The sequence below is a fragment of the Entelurus aequoreus genome, linkage group LG14 (genome assembly GCF_033978785.1).
Source record: "Entelurus aequoreus isolate RoL-2023_Sb linkage group LG14, RoL_Eaeq_v1.1, whole genome shotgun sequence".
Taxonomy (NCBI): domain Eukaryota; kingdom Metazoa; phylum Chordata; class Actinopteri; order Syngnathiformes; family Syngnathidae; genus Entelurus; species Entelurus aequoreus.
In genome coordinates this window covers 60422496-60445186 of record NC_084744.1, presented here as the reverse complement: position 1 = coordinate 60445186, position 22691 = coordinate 60422496, and the positions used below count along the sequence as shown (strand labels likewise).

The window sequence follows — 22691 nt, the reverse complement described above, 5'->3', positions numbered from 1 at the left end:
GAAGTGTTCCTGAGCCCATGTGGTGATATCCTTTAGAGATTGATGTTGCTTTTTGATACAGTGCCGTCCGAGGGATGGAAGGTCACGCTCATTCAATGTTGGTTTCCGGCCATGCTGCTTACGTGCAGTGATTTCTCCAGATTCTCTGAACCTTTTGATGATATTATGGAGCGTAGATGTTGAAATCACTACATTTCTTGCAATTGCACTTTGAGAAAGGTTGTTCTTAAACTGTTTGACTATTTGCTCACGCACTTGTGGACAAAGTGGTGTACCTCGCCCCATCCTTTCTTGTGAAAGACTGAGCATTTTTTGGGAAGCTGTTTCTATACCCAATCATGGCACCCACCTGTTCCCAATTAGCCTGTTCACCTGTGGGATGTTCCAAATAAGTGTTTGATGAGCATTCCTCAACTTTATCAGTATTTATTGCCACCTTTCACAACTTCTTTGTCACGTGTTGCTGCCATCAAATTCTAAGTTAATGATTATTTGCAAAAAAATAAAGTTTATGAGTTTGAACATCAAATATGTTGTCTTTGTAGCATATTCAACTGAATATGGCTTGAAAAGGATTTGCAAATCATTGTATTCCGTTTATATTTACATCTAACACCATTTCCCAACTCATATGGAAACAGGGTTTGTATTTACAGTAATGCCATGACGGTATCAAACAAAAACTTGGTGTGCGGGTCTGAAAATAAACTGCATCTCCCAGAATCCTCTGCACAGCACGGGGCGACAAGGGGTTTGGGAGGAGATGGGCGTGGAACGCTGTAAGCAGGAAGTAAATGTTCGTAGTTGATGAGACGAATTGTTTTTTTTGTGACATTTCCTGAAAAATTCATCAAAATCCATCCATAACTGTTTGAGTTATGTTGCTAACAGACAGACATTGTCTTTTGTTGCGCCATAAAAAAGTGTTAATACTGTAAGTATTGTACTTATTACACACAACGTGCATCTTCATTAACCAGGGAAATAAGCACCCTTTGAGGAACATTTCTATCAGCACAAAGTGCTGCCACGCAAACCCTGAAAGAACATTTTTGAAAATCAAGACTACATTTACTTCAAGTGGGTGCACTTCTACTAGAGGTGGAGGAAATCATCAGATTTTTAGATGCATCAAAATGTAGACATGGACGATCATAAAATAGATTAGTAAACATTAACGGATTTATAGTTGACAGTTGTAAAATGTGGCTGACTGCAGCGAGTCACCTCACCAAAGATCCCACCAGCTCCTTTATTTTGGGGCACATGTTCCAGTTTTACACACATTTACATCAATTTAATACATGTAATGGGAATCTATGTAAATGTTTATTACAAATGCACTGGTTTTTTTTAAATTGCAAGTCTAAATTGCGGCGTGGCGAAGTTGGTAGAGTGGCCGTGTCAGCAATGGGAGTGTTGCTGGTTACTGGGGTTCAATCCCCACCTTCTACCATCCTAGTCACGTCCGTTGTGTCCTTGGGCAAGACACTTCACCCTTGCTCCTGATGGCTGCTGGTTAGCGCCTTGCATGGCAGCTCCCGCCATCAGTGTGTGAATGTGTGTGTGAATGTGTGTGTGAATGTGGAAATAGTGTCAAAGCGCTTTGAGTACCCTGAAGGTAGAAAAGCGCTATACAAGTATAACCCATTTATCATTTATAAACGCTTATTTCATGGAACAAAAACAATTGTAAAACTGCATCATATACATCAACTAAAGATGCATCTTTAATCCATTTTTAATCAAAGCATAGCTCCTGAATGGTAATAGAATCATGAGGTGCCAAAGAGTCCCACTCATTTCTACACTATTTTTTGAACTAGTAAACACGCTAGATGTTAAACTAGCAATCTTGTATCTTCTATTTATTTTGGAGCAGTGAAACAAGCTTGCTAGTAGCTAGCGCACTTATTGTATGTTCGCTGTCAGAGCCACAACATTGACGGCTCTCTACTTTGCTGCTAATCCCATTAGCTTGTCCTGCAAGTCAGTGGGGCGTTTAGGCAAGAGGAAGAGCGAGTACCTGCGGTCGATGAGAGCATTTATTTTGTTTACATTGTATTTTTATCCATATTTTATTTCAAGAAACGTGGAAGTGACATTTTGACGTGAAAATTAATGTTTAAGGCCCAAGCGGTTGATGCTTTTTTTGTATTTCTCTTTGCTATTTGGGCTTATTGGACCCTAATTAGAATAAAAACTAAGAATCATCTTTTGATATGATGTACTTAGTCCATAAGTACACAAACGTGTACTTCATGTTTAGTGACATGCTAATTCTTATTTTGACACTTTTTTTTTCCAAATACCATTGTATGTTATACTCTTCTGACACCACCAGATGGCAGTATAAGTGTCCACAGAAGTGGCCATAAGACCCCAATTCCGTAGTGTACACCATTTTGGAAATAAGAGCTAAAAGGTGCTGTCCATGCATGTGGCCACTAAGCCTTTAGAGGTTAGCGCGGGTTTTCATAGACATTTCACATGCCTGATTAACAAACTTGGTGTGTTGAAATCGCCATGTGAAATTGCTAATGCTAATTAGCAGCGTGTCAATGGCAAACCAGTGTATGTTAGCATTTATAAAAAAGTGGAGCCTTGCCTTACTTTTGTTGGGAGCGTTTTTTTGAGTCCATTTCTTTGTTGGCATTGAAAATTGCAACATTACCTAGAGGTAGTTTCACTTAGTCCACTCTCAGTGCTGCTGGAGTGATGGCCAAGTGCTGATGTGAACTCGACGCGACGTCACGCTCAACCCGGTTACAGGAAAATGGCACTGTGGGATTTCACATGAATTGTCGTGGATTTGGTCAGTGCTAAAAAAAAGAACCGAACGCCGTACCCCAATGCCTAGTCATGGACACCAGGTAAAGTAGACCGTCAAGCTGAAGGAGACCTTCAAATGTTTGGGTAGAGAAATAAGAGGCATCTTTTTAATGAGCGCTCCTCCACATGGAGAGTAACCAAGTGAAGCCTAGGTCTGACACCTCCCAGGACTGAGTTAGCTTCTATGTCAATGCATACTGTAGGCCACATGTGTTGGTACATTGTAATAAGGTATTTACCCAATAATGAATGATCCTTGTTGGACTCTCCATCTCCAGTAGGCAGATCAGGCCGGGTGTAGTCTCGACTCTTGTCATTGTTGTACTTGACGTTAAGATTCACCAGCTTGCTGAAATCGATCCTCAGAGTGCAGCATGAATTATATATGTTCTGTCCATCTAGAGACTGCAACGGAAGACATGTAACAGGATTACACTTGCATAGACGGGAATGAACACATGTGCAAAATGGGAACAATTCAATGGAAAACAAAAGATCTACTTTCTAGAGAAAATCTCATTCTCAGGATAATAATAGATACATTGTGGATGCTCAAAAAACCTCCAGCAAAGCACGCCAACAATATGATGTGGGCATGAAATGAAGCTAATATTCCAAACATGATCTTACCACTTTAGCCTGCTGAGCGTTGGTGGGGTCACTGAACTGCAGAAGTGCTTGGAACTGGTTGTTCTTGGTGAAGGTGATGATCTTCATTACAGTCCCAAACTTACTGAATATCTGAAGAAAACATCACAAACCACAATTCATTTAGTGTTAGCATGGCAGTTAAAACCAAGCTAGGATTAAACATCACAAATTGTCAAGCAATAGCTAGAGGTTAATTTCAATAAATGGAACACAGTCGTCCCTTGTAATTGGTTCTAAACATGACAACAATAAATGCACTTCCACAAAGTTGGAATTATTAATTACAAATTAAATATTTTCATAGCAAGAGCTGAAAAACTGTTTACTACTACCCTCTAAATACCTGTTTTGACATGATGACAGCCCTCTAGAAATGTAATCTAATAGTGTTATGCTGCCTGAGGCTGAGCCAATCAGTGGCCTCGATACTGATTGGTTGGCTGTCCTCTTGTGTCCAATAGTATTGATATATTTGGAGTTTATTTAGCCCTTATTATGCTTGAAAAGAATTAATGGCCAAATAAAATGGTGTGATATGCTTTACAAAATATGTTTATAAATCACAGTATTTGGAGAGCGATGTACTGTGAATAATGTATTCCATTACAGGAGTTCAAATAAGAATAAGAGTGCTAATTAAAGGCTCGGGAAGTTTGTGCAGTTCATTTTTTGATAAGAATGCAAACCAAATTACAACTTTGACTAAACTTTGAATTTTACTAGATATTAAATTTGACGATAATTTACAGTTAATAAAACCTCAAAATGTTTAAGAAATACATTCTTGGAATGTTGAATTGTTTGTCAAGTCTATCTAAAGAAAAGGACTGCTATGAAACAGAAAAGGGGTAAGATGAAATAAGCTCTGCTTACATGCAGTAAAAACAAAAAAACTGGAACTATGTGATGTACCACAGGGGTTCTTAACATGTTGGACTTTGGAGCCAAACTTTTAGACTACAGGGGAGCCCGGTGTTAATATTAAGACTGACTCAGTGGCCTAGTGGAGTGTCCGCCCTGAGATGGGTAGGTTGTGAGTTCAAACCCCGGCCGAGTCATACCAAAGACTATAAAAATGGGAGCCATTACCTCCCTGCTTGGCACTCAGCATCAAGGGTTGGAATTGGGGGTTAAATCACCAAAAATGATTCCCGGGCGCGGCACCGCTGCTGCCCACTGCTCCCCTCACCTCCCAGGGGGTGAACAAGGGGATGGGTCAAATGCAGAGGACAAATTTCACCACACCTAGTGTGTGTGTGACAATCATTGGTACTTTAACTTTAACTTAACTTTAATTAGTCATCTTAATCGTATTTGATGATTTCTAACCTAATTACAGTTAAACAGGTTAAAATACTAGTCAAATGATTTGACCAATAAAGAGTCTTATTAAACAGTCAAACCTTAGGCTTAGGTCAGGCTGATTAGAAAAATAGAAATATACTGCATGAGAACGGACTCAAATGCTGACACATGCAATTATGTAGCACTAAAATCATTTACCTAAACTTTCACTAAAATGAAAGTGCAAATTAAAGCTACTACACCGCTTTAGTCATATTTTTTGCGCTTAAAGGGGCTGTTGGCAACATTTACACAGATACCAAGAGGACGCCAACGTTCCAATGTGTTTTACACAGTATATATCCTGCTTCTTGTACACAACATGCACGCACATTAGCTTTAAGTGTTGTTAGCTACAAACAGCAATTTGGATGGTTAGCGTTAGCTGTCATTGAATGTATATTCTATCATAACAACATGACTGAAAATTGTTTTGTTGCTTCTCTTGAAATGCTTTTGTCTCTGCGTTGGCGCTCCCTGCATGAGTGTGTTGACCAGCCCGGGTGAGCGACCGCCATAAACACCATCATTTTATCCGGGCCTGTAGAAATGTGTATTGCATAAACTTTGTAATTGTGAATAAATATAGACAATTGTCAAACAAATGTGTTCTAATGGTAACATAAGCTAGATGGTGCACTGCAAAAAGTCAGTGTTCAAAAACAAGGGGAAAAAATACAAAAATGAGGGGTATTTTACTTGAACTAAACAAAATTATCTGCCAATAGAACAAGAAAATTTGGCTTGTCAAGACTTTCCAAAACAAGAAAATTAGTTAACCTTAATGAACCCCAAAATAGCTTAAAATAAGTATATTCTCACTAATAACAAGTGCACTTTTCTTGATAGAAAAAACAAATATGAGACCTTTTTTCTCAATATGTTGAAAAATATTCTTAAATTAAGTAAATGCTAGAGCCATTATCTTGACATAATGATATGCGCTCGGCATTACATTTCTTGAAACCAGCAAACTTACACTAAAAACTCGTTTTTTGTTTGTTTTTTGTTTAAAAAAAAAAAAAAAAAAACTAGTTTATTTTTCTTAATGGAAAGGCAACAAGGCAACGCTCAGGCAAATCATATTGGCTAAAAATGCATTTTCCCATCGATAACATGACATCATCGCGCCAGGTGCGCGCTCTTTCAGTCAATTAGTGAGCAAGGAATATATATATATATATATATATTGATGGAAGCAGATCAGAATCATATCCATATTTAAGTGTTACTTCTTTCTAAACTCCTATAGTCATATTTTCATCAGCTAATGTCTCGTGTGGTACAAAGTGCTTGCATTCGAGTGTCCTTGAGTAGAGAGGCAGAGCACTTTGTATATATATATATATATATATATATATATATATATTTACAGCACGGCCCCCGGCCAATTTTTTTTTATTGTAATTTTGAAGAATTTATCTGAATGTGCATGAACTATTTCTGTTGAATTTTTTTTTGAAATGTCACATGTTAAATGTTTAAATATTAACAGTCGGTTTAATTATGAGACACAATTGTGTCAAAGTCATGATTTTTTATTTAATGCTTAAAATAAGAAATGATTACTTTAAAGAAGTAGTTTTCTACTTGTGAGTGTTGATGACACAGCTTTGCAACAGTTGATATTCTAGTTTCACGCATGTTTTACTCAATATAGCTCATCAAATCTCAGCAACAAGCTGTAGTATCTTACTGACATCATTTAGGTCCAAAACACTTAAAACAAGTAAAACACTCTAACATAAAATCTGCTTAGTGAGAAGAATTATCTTGTCAGATGGAAAATAAGCAAATATCACCCTTATTTGACATATTTCATCTTACTTAGATTTCACTTTTTGCAGTGTGGTGTTACTATGACTATAGCTCCAGACTTCTTCTGTTTGTTTGATATTGTCATTACTGCCACAAGTGGTGGAAAAATGTATTACAACCAAACGGATCAAAGTTGAGAAAGATATTTTTAGTGGCCCAACAATGGGTGCTATGATTGAGAAACACTGATGTACCATATCATTAATGTATGAACGTCTAAAAATCAACCCATACCATAATAAAATATATAACTGTAATATGTTCACTGTGGGAGGAGTACAGTCCGTCCTGTCCTATTCTAGGAAATGTTTGGTAGAGATTTTCTTTAATTTAATTATAACTGGTGTTGAATGTTGAATGAAAATTTGGGAACCACTTCTCTATACTTCAGAGAGTGAAACATGACGATGCACGTTAAAAGAAAATACCTGTTGCAGAACATCCAGAGTGACGGGATAAAACATGTTGTCGATTATAATACGCAGCACGGGGCTGGGAGGTGGAGTGAGGTCCAGAATGCCAGGGTCGGATGATGGAGAACTTCCATCCTGCACTGCAGAGACAGCCTGCAGTACTGCCTGGGCTCTCTGGAGAAGATCACATCCAACATTAGATCACGCCTGCTTGGTGTTCACACATAGTAAGTATGTTGTTTTGGAATGATTGACACATTAGTGCAGCCAGAACATGTCACAACATCACAAAACTTCCTTATTCTGCACCGATCATGGCTAAGGTGGGCCGGTTGTTCCCAAACCTCCAAGTTCTGCAGGAAAGCAATAAAAGTGTGTGCTGTAAGATGTCGCTAAGGTACTTTTCATATGAACACAGCCTCGTCTCGCTTTAGAACACAGCAGTTGTGAAGAGCCCTGAAGTCCAACCATACACTTCCCGCCTTCACAATAAGAGCGCTGCACTTTAAAGGCCTACTGAAATGAATTTTTTTTATTTAAACGGGGATAGCAGATCTATTCTATGTGTCATACTTGATCATTTCGCGATATTGCCATATTTTTGCTGAAAGGATTTAGTATAGAACAACGACGATAAAGATTGCAACTTTTGGTATCTGATAAAAAAAAGGCTTGCACCTACCGGAAGTAGCGTGACGTAGTCAGTTGAACATATACGCAAAGTTCCCTATTGTTTACAATGATGGCCGCATGAAGTGAGAGAGATTCGGACCGAGAAAGCGACAATTTCCCCATTAATTTGAGCGAGGATGAAAGATTTGTGGATGAGTAAAGTGCAAGTGAAGGACTAGTGGGGAGTTGAAGCTATTCAGATAGGGAAGATGCTGTGACAGCCGGGGGTGACCTGATATTCAGCTGGGAATGACTACAACAGTAAATAAACACAAGACATATATATACTCTATTAGCCACAACACAACCAGGCTTATATTTAATATGCCACAAATTAATCCTGCATAAAAACACCTGCGTGTTTGTTATGCTAGCTCCTAGCTCCTCTGCTAGCTCCTAGCTCCATAGAACACGCCAATACAATTCAAACACCTGATCAACACACACAATCACTCAGCCCAAAAGACCGTTTACCTAACCCAAGGTTCATAAAGCTTATATATTTTTAAAAAGTTACGTACGTGACGCGCACATACGGTCAAGTTATCGAATGTTTAGCAGCCAAGGCTGCATACTCACGGTACCTGATATTCAGCTGGGAATGACTACAACAGTAAATAAACACAAGACATATATATACTCTATTAGCCACAACACAACCAGGCTTATATTTAATATGCCACAAATTAATCCTGCATAAAAACACCTGCGTGTTTGTTATGCTAGCTCCTAGCTCCTCTGCTAGCTCCTAGCTCCATAGAACACGCCAATAAAATTCAAACACCTGATCAACACACACAATCACTCAGCCCAAAAGACCGTTTACCTAACCCAAGGTTCATAAAGCTTATATATTTTTAAAAAGTTACGTACGTGACGCGCACATACGGTCAAGTTATCGAATGTTTAGCAGCCAAGGCTGCATACTCACGGTACCTGATATTCAGCTGGGAATGACTACAACAGTAAATAAACACAAGACATATATATACTCTATTAGCCACAACACAACCAGGCTTATATTTAATATGCCACAAATTAATCCTGCATAATAACACCTGCGTGTTTGTTATGCTAGCTCCTAGCTCCTCTGCTAGCTCCTAGCTCCATAGAACACGCCAATACAATTCAAACACCCGATCAACACACACAATCACTCAGCCCAAAAGACCGTTCACCTAACCCAAGGTTCATAAAGCTTATATATTTTTAAAAAGTTACGTACGTGACGCGCACGTACGGTACGGTACGTGTTATGCTAGCTCCTAGCTCCTCTGCTAGCTCCTAGCTCCATAGAACACGCCAATACAATTCAAACACATGATCAACACACACAATCACTCAGCCCAAAAGACCGTTCACCTAACCCAAGGTTCATAAAGCTTATATATTTAAAAAAAGTTACGTACATACGCAAAAAAAAGCCAAAGCTGCATACTCACAGTAGCACGTCTGCGTCTTTGTCATCCAAATCAAAGTAATCCTGGTAAGAGTCTGTGTTGTCCCAGTTCTCTACAGGCGTCTGTGTATCCAAATCAAAAGTCCTCCTGGTTAGAGTCTCTGTTATCCGAGTTCTTCCATCTTGACTGCATCTTTCGGGAATGTAAACAAAGAAGCGCCGGCTGTGTACTGTTGTGGCTGACTACGTTCGAAAAATACGTCCATTTCGCACCGACAACTTTCTTCTTTGCTTGCTCGGCTTCCTTCTCCATAATGCAATGAACATGATTGAAACAGATTCACGAACACAGATGTCCAGAATACTGTGGAATTATGAAATGAAAACAGAGCTTTTTCGTATCGGCTTCAATGTGGAAGGCATACCCGTGTTCGTCGGGCTACGTCACACGCATACGTCATCCTCAGAGGCGTTTCGAACCGGAAGTTTAGCGGCAAATTTAAAATGTCACTTTATAAGTTAACCCGGCCGTATTGGCATGTGTTATAATGTTAAGATTTCATCATTGATATATAAACTATCAGACTGCGTGGTCGGTAGTAGTGGGTTTCAGTAGGCCTTTAAATCCTGTCTGACAAAATAGGGGCCTCAGTAAAATCTCCTGCACATTAGTTGAGTTCTGGCTTTAATAATTGTGACAATATGCTGCGCGTTCCATTATTTCGGATGTATTAATGAACATTTTGATTACATTATTAAATAATTAAAATTACAATTAAGTTGAACTTACTTGTCATAAAATCATTTCAATTAAAAATGGTATATTTCGAAATAAAAAAATGTCCGTACTGGTTCAGGCCCCGTTTAACCCTTGTGCACCCCTAGCGCCCAAAATGATCATTGCATGCCTTCCTTATGTGATATCATTGTTTAGTTTAAAGGTTTGTGCTCTGAAATTTAGCCGGGAGTTTCTCACAATTTTTTTATTTGCATTGAATTTTTGATTGCAAAATCAAACAAGAATATAGGATATACCCATAAAGCATACACACTTTCTCTTGACTCTTTCTGCCCCATTGACTCCAATTAAAACTGCTATTTTTAACAAACTAATCCTGGTAGTATATTCAGCTTTTTCCATTAAAAACAGAATACATCTCTTTCCTTGCCGATTGAAAAACCAAAAAATATTGTTTTGGTGTTATTGCGCCCCTTAACCACCCGATGGCGCCAGACAACCATGAGCCTAACTATCAGAGCTTTGATGAGCGTAAATAAGTTAAACTGCTGAAATGCAATGAAAATGATCTAGTCAGTTAACATAACATAACATAACATGGCAGATATATATAAAATACTTGTTTCTACTCAAATTGAATCAAGTCCTGCCTGCGTTCTCTCATTCCAGCTCAGTAGGCACTGCAAAAATAAACTTTTGTCTACCGTATTTTAATCAATGTCATGAATTATTGACCTATTCAAAGCTTTAATTACCTAACCTCAAATATTCCAATCTGCAACTCTTTTTTTTTTAATATTTCATATTTTGCATTTTCCAATTGATAACAAATCTGTTATGTTTTTGACAAAAAGGCCATAAAGCATAAAAAAAAAAAAATATCGAACAATAACTGAAGTTGTTAAAAGATACCAAGCATGGAAAGTGTATAAATAAATTATTTTATTGCTGTCTTTTACACTTTTATGAGCCTATCCTTTTTGGATCCTAAGAAAGTGTGTAGTCAATCTTAAGGTTGCAAAAAGTTTAAACTAGGGATGTCCGATAATGGCTTTTTGCCGATATCCGATATTGTCCAACTCTTTAATTACAGATACCGATATCAACCGATATATGCAGTCGTGGAATTAACACATTATTATGCCTAATTTGGACAACCATGTTTGGTGAAGATAAGGTACTTTTAAAAAAATAAAATAAAATAAGATAACTAAATTAAAAACATTTTCTTGAATAAAAAAGAAAGTAAAATAATATAAAAACAGTTACATAGAAACTAGTAATGAATGAAAATGAGTAAAATTAAGTGTTAAAGGTTAGTACTATTAGTGGAGCAGCAGCACGCACAATCATGTGTGCTTACGGACTGTATCCCTTGCAGACTGTATTGATATATATTGATATATAATGTAGGAACCACAATATTGATAACAGAAAGAAATGGGGGGAGGGAGGTTTTTTGGGTTGGTGCACTAATTGTAAGTGTATCTTGTGTTTTTTATGTTGATTTAATAAAATAAATAAAAAACGATACAGATAATAAAAAAAACGATACCGATAATTTCCGATATTACATTTTAACGCATTTATCGGCCGATAATATCGGCAGGCCGATATTATCGGACACCCCTAGTTTAAACACCAGCACTGCTTTAGAAGCACCGTCATTTTTTGGACTATAAGGCGCACTTCACATCCCTTCATTTTCTCAATAATCCACAATGCACCTTATAACCCGGTGCGCCTAATGTACGGAATCATTCTGGTTGTGCTTATAGACCTCGAAGCCATTTTATTTGGTACAAGGTGTAATGATAAGTGTGACCAGGAGATGGCAGTCACACATAAGAAACATGTGTAGACTGCAAGATGACGCCAGTAAATCAACACCAAAACTTTGATGTTTCATTGAGAATATAGAACATTACACATGGCGCTCAAAAATATGTCAAAATATTTGAGTACGACTTTGGTAAGCTATGAAGCCGCACCACTTGATAGGCTGACACAGTCAGACGTACTGTGCTTCAACATACGGTATTATTACGGTGTGTATAAGGACCACAAGATGGCACCTATTATCTGGGACATTATCTGGTGTTTAGTTTGTCCTTTGTTTTCTCTATCTTCTTGTTATGTGACATTCATCCTCCATTGTTGCCATTTCTAATATAAAGTAGTGTACAGTTCTTACTTATATCTGTCAGTAGACTCGCTATGGAAGCACTAAAAACTACCGGTGTAGTGAGTTTACATTATTCACCCAAGGAACTTTAGTTATTAGGGAGTTTTTCACGGGACACATTTCGGGCGTTGTTGTTGCACTAGTGAGGCACGGATGAGGAGATGCTGCTCCGTTATTGATTGAAGTAAAGTGTGAATGTCATTAAAACAGTTAGCGCCATCTTTTGACACTTCTTCCACTCCCGTCCTTGCACGCTACACCGCTACAACAAGGAGAAGACGCTGTCCAAGTGGAGGCACGTAAATAAAACGGCGCATCCTGAAGAGACTGTCAGAAAGCGACTTGAAGATGATGTATAAAACATCATCTATGCAACATTTTTGAGCAAAGAACCAGCATTACATGTTATGTAGACTACAAGGAAGTCTTTAAATGTAGAAATCAAATATGTGTCTTATAATCTGGTGTGCCTTTTGTATGAAAATAGCCTGAATAGACCCGCTCATCTGCAGTGCACCTTATAATCCGGTGCGCCCTAAAGTCCGAAGTATACGGTAGTGATTTGGTACTAGTAATGGTATGAATGCAAAGGATATCTACCCAAAGTGGGGATACAAGTTTCAATTCCCCCAAAGTGACTGAATACCTGGTTTAGAGCAGAGTCGGTCTTCAGTTCCTTATGGTTGGAGTACTGGATGAAGATGGGACTATTTCTGACCTGCAGAGGAAAAAGTATTTCATGTATGCAAAGGTCTATGAGGGTGTGACCAAGGAGCAGTACTGACCTGAGGTGTAACAGCTGAGTAGTAGTTCACCATGGTGATGGCAGCTTCCTCTGTACTGAGCTCCAGAAATGCCTTGGAGGAGAAGACGTGTTTTGGGGGAATCATAAATCACTGCCATGACATAAACTTATCCCAAAATGTGGCGCTTACCTGGTTTTTGCCCTTCAACATGAGTATGTTGGTAACCTTCCCAAAGGGCAGACCCAGTGCAATGACTTCTGTCTCCGATACTTCGTTGGGGAGTTTCCTGATGTGGAGAACTCTGGACGGGGGCGACTCGTCCAGACGCTGTTTCTTAGTGTCACTGCCGTTTGCTGCGCACACACACGTGCAACACATTTAAACCAAGTCAGGCTGCACAAATAAGTCACGCTAGTACTAAAACGCTAGTATCTAAGTCCCTATTACCTTGTCAAACTTGTACTCAAAAGGGGCCAAATCGCACTCATTGCAGCAGCTTTTAAAACAACATTGCATCCCAGGGACGCACCATTGTAAATGTTTTTTAATACAATACCAACAAACAGTCTCCTCCACAGGAAACAGTCAACAATTCAATATTAAAAATACCAATTTTTTTTATTTATTTTAAATATCACCATTTTGATGATCCATTGATGAACTTAAGCAATCTACACATTTTATTTTTTTACCTGCTATACAGTATAAACTGTCAGCTGATCAAATGATTGAAACCTTTTAAAAATATTTTATTTTGGGCTGTGCAATTCAGCTAAAAAACAGTATGATATACAGTAAGTGTTTTATATCGGTCGATATCAATAATTATGGATAGAGATGTCCGATAATGGCTTTTTTGCCGATATTCCGATATTGTCCAACTCTTAATTACCGATACCGATATCAAGCGATACCGATGTATACAGTGGTGAAATGAACACATTATTATGCCTAATTTTGTTGTGGTGCCCCGCTGGATGCATTAAACAATGTAACAAGGTTTTCCAAAATAAATCAACTCAAGTTATGGAAAAAAATGCCAACATGGCACTGCCATATTTATTATTGAAGTCACAAAGTGCATTATTTTTTTTAACATGCCTCAAAACAGCAGCTTGGAATTTGGGACATGAGCATGAGGAGGTTGAGGTGTGGGAGGCGAGGGGGGGGGGGGGGGGGCGGTAGGTGTTAGCGGGGGGTGTATATTGTAGCGTCCCGGAAAAGTTAGTGCTGCAAGGGTTTCTGGGTATTTGTACTGTTGTGTTTATGTTGTGTTACGGTGCGGATGTTCTCCCGAAATGTGTTTGTCATTCTTGTTTGGTGTGGGTTCACAGTGTGGCGCATATTTGTAACAGTGTTAAACTTGTTTATACGGCCACCCTCAGTGTGACCTGTATGGCTGTTGACCAAGTATGCGTTGCATTCACTTGTGTGTGTGAAAAGCCGTAGATATTATGTGACTGGGCCGGCACGCAAAGGCAGTGCCTTTAAGGTTTATTGGCGCTCTGTACTTCTCCCTACGTCCGTGTACACAGCGGCCTTTTAAAAAGTCATGCATTTTACTTTTTGAAACCGATACCGATAATTTTGAAACCGATACCAATAATTTCCGTTATTACATTTTAAAGCATTTATCGGCATCCCTAATTATGGATATTTTTTATGACCTAACAAAAATAAGGACCAGGAGAAAATATATTAAATGTAAACATTTGTATTTCAAATGTCAACACAAGCGTGGAAAACACTCAAAGTAGTAAAACCACATTGAACACTTAACTATAAGCTCTTAAAATGAAGGTGCAAAAATAAGGAATATGTAAGAAATGTAGGAAAAGAGTGTGGAAATAGTACAACCTGAGAAGAAGTATTGTCTGCAGGTTTAGTGGCAGGAAGTTACAGCTGTGCTCTAAAGGGTGAGCACGGCGTAGGTGGTGTGGTATTAGTGCATCATTTACACACCACATTGGTCTGACTACGGTCAGTTTTAAAAAAAAAGTGCCATATTGTCCAAGTGACTTTTCCTCTTTTATCCACAATTTCTTCATGTTGACTTTCTCTTCTCACTCCATGCAAAGCATCAAGCGCCAGACAACAAGATGGCACAAACCACCTAGATAGTTGATACTGTTACCTGATTGGCTGTTAGCGTGTCACTCCCCCTGATCACTTCCTGTGTTGCTAGGTAACCAGCGTGCCTTTGTTCGTGCAACCAACCTTGCTACACTACTTCCACCTTCTTCCGACAAAGGAAATAATATATATATATCGAACATTTTATCAGATGCATTTTTTATTGATATCAATTACGTGTTGATTGCGATATTGATATCGTTTTATTGCCCAGTATAATTGGAATCTACATTTAAAACCCTTCTTTGCGGTCCAGATAATATGCTTGGGTGGAAGTCACTTTTATAAGCTGGGTTGTGGGTCTGTCTGCGAGAGATTCCATTATGTTGATAACTAATCCCTCAGCAGAAGTATCATTTATCATGTGAAAATGTGCATTATTTAAATATATATCTAGACATCACCGCTATTTTTCCCAGACAGTCGAAAATAAACTTCATCAACATTATATAGATTCACCCGGTCACAACATCAGGTACACCTGTGCATCTCCGATAGATTATGATTCTGCATAAAAAAAACTCTGCAAGTTCGGTATGGGTATTATTCACATTTAAAATGATACGGTACCAAATTCCGATACTGAGACCCGATACCGGTACTCAACGATACCAATTTTCAACTATTGTGTGTGTTAATAAATGTTAATTGTTTGATAATAAAAATATTTGGTAATCTAACATTGAAAAATGAGCTGATAACTATGTTTACTTTTGAGTAGGGATGTCCGATAATGACTTTTTGCCAATATCCGACATTCCGATATTGTCCAACTCTTTAATTACCGATACCGATATCAACCGATACCGATATATACAGTCGTGGAATTAACACATTATTATGCCTAATTTGGACAACCAGGTATGGTGAAGATAAGGTTGTTGTTTTTTTAAATAAAATAAAATAAGATAAATTAAAAACATTTTCTTGAATACAAAAGAAAGTAAAACAATATAAAAACAGTTACATAGAAACTAGTAATGAATGAAAATGAGTAAAATTAACTGTTAAATGTTAGTACTATTAGTGGAGCAGCAGCACGCACAATCATGTGTGCTTACGGACTGTATCCCTTGCAGACTGTATTGATATATGTTGATATATAATGTAGGAAGCAGAATATTAATAACAGAAAGAAACAACCCTTTTGTGTGAATGAGTGTAAATGGGGGAGGGAGGTTTTTTGGCTTGGTGCACTAATTGTAGGTGTATCTTGTGTTTTTTATGTGGATTTAATAAAAAATACATTAAAAAACGATACCGATAATAAAAAAACCGATACCGATAATTTCCAATATTACATTTTAAAGCATTTATCGGCCGATAATATCGGCAGGCCGATATTATCGGACATCTCTACTTTTGAGTCTCATATACAATGCAGTTGCACTAGATGGCAGTGCAGTAAAGGCGATATATGGTATGTTGTCTAACTAGGAAGTAGTTTTCCCCAGGACGCTGAATGTGTAATGCTGCGACCTACAAAGTGTTCGTGGCGCAAGTATTTTGCTTATTATGCACCAGCTGTTTGAGTGTAACATTCATCTTAGTTGGAATTTGTATGTTGGTGTTAAAATCGACATGTAAAATCGCTAACGCTAATAGTAGCCTGTCTATGACAAACCCAATGTAAATTAGCATCAAGCTATCGCATTTTGGCATACTTGCTTGAGCGAGTTTGGCCATATCCGCTCTGAACGTGGCTTGAGTGATTGTTTACGTGAGCCAGCGTGACGCTACATGCAAAAAATGTATCAAACAATTGCACGCTTCCATTTTCCTCGAGACAACACCGGTAGTACTGACAGAATTTGGTCAGTGCCCATAAAAGTACAGAATTCAGTACCCATCCCTAATGCAAGTGCACGCCAAAATGCAGCAACTTAAAGGTTTGGCATTGTTTAACTTGAGTAGCCAACATTAGGAAGTCAGAAAAGACACAGTTCATCAAAGATCCTCTAAAAGTGAATAGAATAAAGAGCTCCTCCTTGTGGATGATTAGATAGAAGAGAGCTTCCCTCACCAGTCAGAGTGTTTGGGCTGCTGCCGTACATGCTGAGCTCATCTGAGCCTCTCTGGAAACAACAACAGAAAAAAATGATTATTTGCCTTGATTGTCATGCTGCAATATCCAAATGCTGCAAAAAAGAAAAACATTTTTACACACAAACCCCCAAAACAAATGCAGGAGAGAAATGCTTAGGCACCGTTTACACTGCACACCAAATTGGATTTGTTTGCCCTCAGATCACATTTGTTTCTAAATAGTAAATAAATGTGATCAGAAGTCCATTTACAATGGAGTCTATGTGAGTTGCTCTATTCTGCCTTTAAAGGCCCTAAAAACATCCAAACACCTCCGTCAAGGTTTTATATACATTTAATATTGACGTAATTTGTTCATTTTGAGCATACGCAGCACATTCATTTCAAAAAGGCATCACGCCGTTAGCTTGTTTTTTCAGCATTACTGATTAAAACTCACTAGCAGACTTCATGAGAGCCAACCAACAATAAAACATCACTCACTGTACAAGATCTGCTGTCATTAGGATGCCGACTGATAGGATCTTGTTATATTCCCGTTTAGATGAAGAATGACTCATAATATTCGTGAAGAAAAGGGGGGTTGGACCCCCCAAGCGTATTTTCGCATCGTCCTCGCGTTTTCTATTCGTTTTCTATTGGGGCTCCAGTACTCTGGAATGCCCTCCCGGTAACAGTTAGAGATGCTACCTCAGTAGAAGCATTTAAGTCCCATCTTAAAACTCATTTGTATAATCTAGCCTTTAAATAGACCCCCCCTTTTTTAGACCAGTTGATCTGCCGTTTCTTTTCTTCTCTCCTCTTCTCCCCTGTCCCTTGCGAGGGGGAGTTGCATAGGTCCGGTGGCCATGGATGAAGTGCTGGCTGTCCAGAGTCGGGACCCCGGGTGGACCACTAGCCTGTGCATCGGTTGGGGACATCTCTGCGCTGCTGACCCGTCTCCGCTCGGGATGGTTTCCTGTTGGCCCCGCTGTGGACTGGACTCCCGCTGATGTGTTGGATCCACTGTGGACTGGACTTTCACAATGTTATGTCAGACCCACTCGACATCCGTTGCTTTCGGTCTCCCCTAGAGGGGGGGGGTTACCCACATATGCGGTCCTCTCCAAGGTTTCTCATAGTCATTCACCGACGTCCCACTGGGGTGAGTTTTTCCTTGCCCGTATGTGGGCTCTGTACCGAGGATGTCGTTGTGGCTTGTACAGCCCTTTGAGACACTTGTGATTTAGGGCTATATAAATAAACATTGATTGATTGATTGATTGATTTCCGGTTGTAAATTGGCCAACTTGTGGGAATACGTGCTCATCTTTCTACTATCCAGGTGAGAGGCACGATTTATGAAAAGCTGCTGATCACTCGGTCATGTCAACATTGGCACATGCTAGTGATCTAGGCTAGCTTGTGTTAGCCAGATAATAATATCATGAATGAATATTCACATCAGCAAATATAAATGGAGTATTGTTGGCGCTTTCTGGATGTTTTTTTATTGGGTTTTATGGGCAGAATAGAGGACCTCCCATTGGCTAGAATACATTTTAAAAATTAATCCGTTGTGTCTTTCATAATGATTGGCAGTTCCCCATCAACTAATCCCGTTACTTCTTATTTCATACACCTATAAAAATAAGGCAGCTATGATTTTTGGGAGTTTAATTTTCAAAGTGGAGGACACATTTCTCTTAATGGACAGCCATTGACTTTTGAATTTCAAAAAGGAGTAGCTCCCTGAATATTTGGCCGATCAGAATTTTTCAAGTACACTTGGAAAGCTTTTTTCCTTAGTCTTTGCTATTTATTTTTTTAATTTTTAGATATTTTGCATTGGAAATATTTTTGTCACGTACCTAATTTACTGTATGCGATTGCTAGTTTCTAGTGTTGAGGATGCATATATGTTTAAGAGTTCTTTCTTTTTACACAGCTATGTTTAGAGTAGCTAGTACTTTTCCTTTGTATATTCTACCAGTCTCTCTTTGTCTTCAGATTGTCTGTTTAGGGTCTTAAACCATCAGGAATGTGAAACCAAACGCCCAAATCTTCCTTACCAGTGTTGCAAGGAGGGGAGGGGGAGGGGGGGGGGGTCTTTCTTTGTGTGCAAGAAGTTGTTTTTTCCGTTTGAATGTCAGATCAACTAGAGTAGCCGATATGAATGTATTGGTTCAGCTGATCTCCTAAAGCTTTAGTAAAACTTGAAAATATTCCAATTCTGTCTTGATGGTCCTTACTCAGCATATATGTCATCGAAAGAACTTTGGATTGACCAGTAACTTAGATTTCCTGGGAGGAAGAACTGGTCCGACGCAACACTAGTCGCAGCTGTTTTATGGTGTTTTGTGTATTTTTGGATCATTCCTGTGTGTTAGTCACAGTATTTTATTAACAGGACATTTCCCTGCTCACCATCATTACTTAGTAAAACAATTGTGTGACGGCAACAGACCAAAAGCTCACCTTCACACCAACTGCAACATCACTGCCAGCGTAGAGGATGGATGCATCGACAGGGAAGGAAGATGAAAATGCAAGTTCAGTACAAATAATTGTTAGCGACAACATTTGCAACATCATTCAAGATGTGAATGTGTATTTTGATGAATCAAACACAAAACATTCTGATGCATTGTACTTAGGGCTGGGCGATATATGGAATATACTGGATATATCGCGGGTTTGTCTCTGTGCGACATAGAAAATGACTATATGGTGATATTGGAGTATACAGTTGCTTTTAGTTGCAGGAATTACACTACAGGCTCTTCTCACTCTTTCAGCAGGGGGTCCATTGTCTGGCGGTGGTTTGGCTTCAAGCGGAAAGATGTTGAACAGACAACCGTAATAGGTCAAGTATGCGGCAAAAGTGTTGCTACAAAAAGTAGCATTACTGCTAATATGTAGCATCATTTGAAAAGTCACCTGCTAGAGAATGAAGAGTACTTGAAACATCTCGGCCGGTGCCACACCCACAAAATGCCCAAGCAACCAGCACTGACCCAATTCAGCTTGGCGTCTTCCATTTCCACATCAACAAAAACTAGTCAACAGAAGGAGATAACGTCCGCAGGAACCTACCACATAGTGAAGGACGTACACTATTTGATTTACTATTATGCAGCTCATCTTTATTTGACACTTATTGAAATATCTTGTGTGACATCATGCACAAAAGTGCACTTTATTTGTTTTAAACTATTGTAGTGGCGTTCTTGTACAAAAAGTGCACTTTGAGTGTTGTTTTGATATGTCATCTTAGTGACATCATGCACAAAAGTGCACTTATAGCTTGTTTTAAAATGTCTCTGACAATCTTGCACTTTCTGTTTTGAAATGACATGAATGTTTGTGCCACTGCTTAATAACTGTTTCATAAATACACTTTTAGTTGTGATTTCACTCTGCATGAAAGTTTAAAAGTAGCATATATGAATGCAGTATGAAGAAGAATGTTTGAATGTAGACACATAGAATCATCATACTGCTGTGATTATATGCATCAAGTGTTCATTCAAGGCTAAGGCAAAAATATCCACATATACAGGACTGTCTCAGAAAATTTGAATATTGTGATAAAGTCCTTTATATTCTGTAATGCAACTACAAACATCTGTTGAAACGCTCTATGGAGATGATGATTTCATTTTCCAGCAGTGCCAAAACCAGCAGTAAGTGGTGTAGTGACCATGGCATTACTGTCCTCCATTGGCCTGCCAACTCCCCTGACCTGAACCCCATAGAGAATTTGTGGGGTATTGTGAAGAAGATGCTGAAAGACAATAATGCAAATGAGCTAAAGGCCGCTATTGAAGCATCCTGGGCATCCATAACACCTCAGCAATGCCACAGGCTGATTGCCTCCATGCCACGCCGCATTGGTGCAGTCATCCGTGCAAAAGGATTCCCAACCAAGTACTGAGTGCATTCATTGACATTTTCAAATGTTTGATTTTGTTTTGCCGTTATAAATCTGTTTTTTTACTTGGTCTGAGGAAATATTCAAATTTTTTGAGATGGGATTTTTGAGTTTTCTTAAGCTGTATGCCATAACCAGCAATATTAAAATAATAAAAGGCTCGCAATATTTCAGTTGATGTGTAATGAATCCAGAATGTATGACATTTTCATGTTTTTAATTGCATTACAGAAAATAAAGGACTTTATCACAATATTCTAATTTTCCGAGACAGTCCTGTATATGGTGTATCGCGACATGGCCTAAACATCCATCCATCCATTTACTACCGTTTGTCCCTTTTGGGGTCGCGGGGGGTGCTATCCAGGTATGAATAAAAGGCCATATCGCCCAGCCCTAATAGTGCTGTACTGTCACATGACCTGTTGTGTTATTAGTAGGACATATAATGAGGTTACTAGAGTCAGTTAGCGTGTCAACAGGCTGCTAATCTTCGCACAAATGAGTTAGCACTTAGCTGTTAGCACTTAGCTGTTAGCACCTTCGTGCTAGTACACTGTGGAGAGACCATCTCATTAGACAGTTTGAACGTTGTGATGACACACAACTGGTAAATAAAATCCAACTTTAGTGTCTGGTTTTGTTGCAAAAGCGAGAAGATTGTAAGATACGAGCTAGCTAGCAGTCCTTTGTGCTTAGCTAGCATGTGGCTAACTGTTAGCATGCTAACTGCTAGCATACGTCATCGGCGCAGGCGTCACGTCCAACGCTGGGAAAAGGAAGATAGAAACCCGCGCGTCCACACTCGGTGTTAACATTTTTACAAGTTGACATGTTTACAAGTTTGCATGTTTACATATTTGCATGTTTACCCGTCCATTGCAGCTCTTTGTCCTCTTCTGTGCGGAGCGACTTACTTGCAGCACAACCAGACACAGCGCGGCGTTCCAGGACTGACTACTCACTGGCGCCACCTCACGTTTGGGAGGAGCACTACACTTAAACACATATATATATATATCTATATATATATCTATATATAGATATATATATCTATATATAGATATATATATCTATATATATATCTATATATATATATAGATATATATATCTATATATAGATATATCTATATATATAGATATATATATAGATATATATATAGATATAGATATACATATATATATAATTGGGTGGTGTCAGCATTAAGGAGTTGACTCATGTGATTAATCACAAAAAAAGATTAATCATGAACACACTTAGATTAATCATGTGAGCGTACAAGCTCTTTAACCTGAAGCACTATACGGCCAGTGATCAGATCAGATCAGATCGTCCGTAGAAAAAAGAGTGAGGAGACCCGACTGCTGTGTTGGCTGGCAAATGTTCCTCCAGAACACATCCTGAAGGAACTTTAGATAAAACTGTTACCAAATAAAGGACATGCAGTCAAGTCAAACTGCATTTGTGTACAAATACTGGAGTCTCAACCTTGTTTGTGTGTACTATGTTGGCTTTCTCAATAAACAACCCAAACAGTTGAAGGAGGCAAATGCACGGCAAGGTCCCAACGATCCAAAGTCCAAAACACTCTCAAGCAAAAATTGCTGTAACTTAACGCAACAAAAACGGAAGCTAAAACCCGATCAGTCCTAAAGATCAGATGGCTTGGAGACTAAAACCCAATCAGTCCTAAAGATCAGATGGCTTGGAGACTAAAACCCGATCAGTCCTAAAGATCAGATGGCTTGGAGACTAAAACCCAATCAGTCCTAAAGATCAGATGGCTTGGAGACTAAAAC

General features: G+C 38.7%; 1 protein-coding gene across 2 annotated transcripts in view; it reads right to left on the bottom strand.

Annotated features, from left to right (window-relative positions):
- The window catches only part of ptbp2b (polypyrimidine tract binding protein 2b), a 36200-nt gene extending 14324 nt beyond the window's left edge, over positions 1–21876 (bottom strand). For both annotated transcript variants that reach the window (XM_062070376.1, XM_062070375.1), the window contains exons 1-9: positions 21764–21876; positions 19436–19457; positions 16956–17007; positions 12989–13152; positions 12839–12910; positions 12700–12771; positions 7074–7232; positions 3463–3573; positions 3072–3237 (exon numbers count right to left, since the gene is read on the bottom strand). In XM_062070376.1, coding sequence (XP_061926360.1) covers positions 3072–3237; positions 3463–3573; positions 7074–7232; positions 12700–12771; positions 12839–12910; positions 12989–13152; positions 16956–17007; positions 19436–19457; positions 21764–21771 — 826 coding nt within the window. In that variant the 5' untranslated portion in view covers positions 21772–21876. The remainder of the gene's footprint in view (positions 1–3071; positions 3238–3462; positions 3574–7073; positions 7233–12699; positions 12772–12838; positions 12911–12988; positions 13153–16955; positions 17008–19435; positions 19458–21763) is intronic.
- Between the last annotated feature and the right edge of the window lie 815 nt (positions 21877–22691).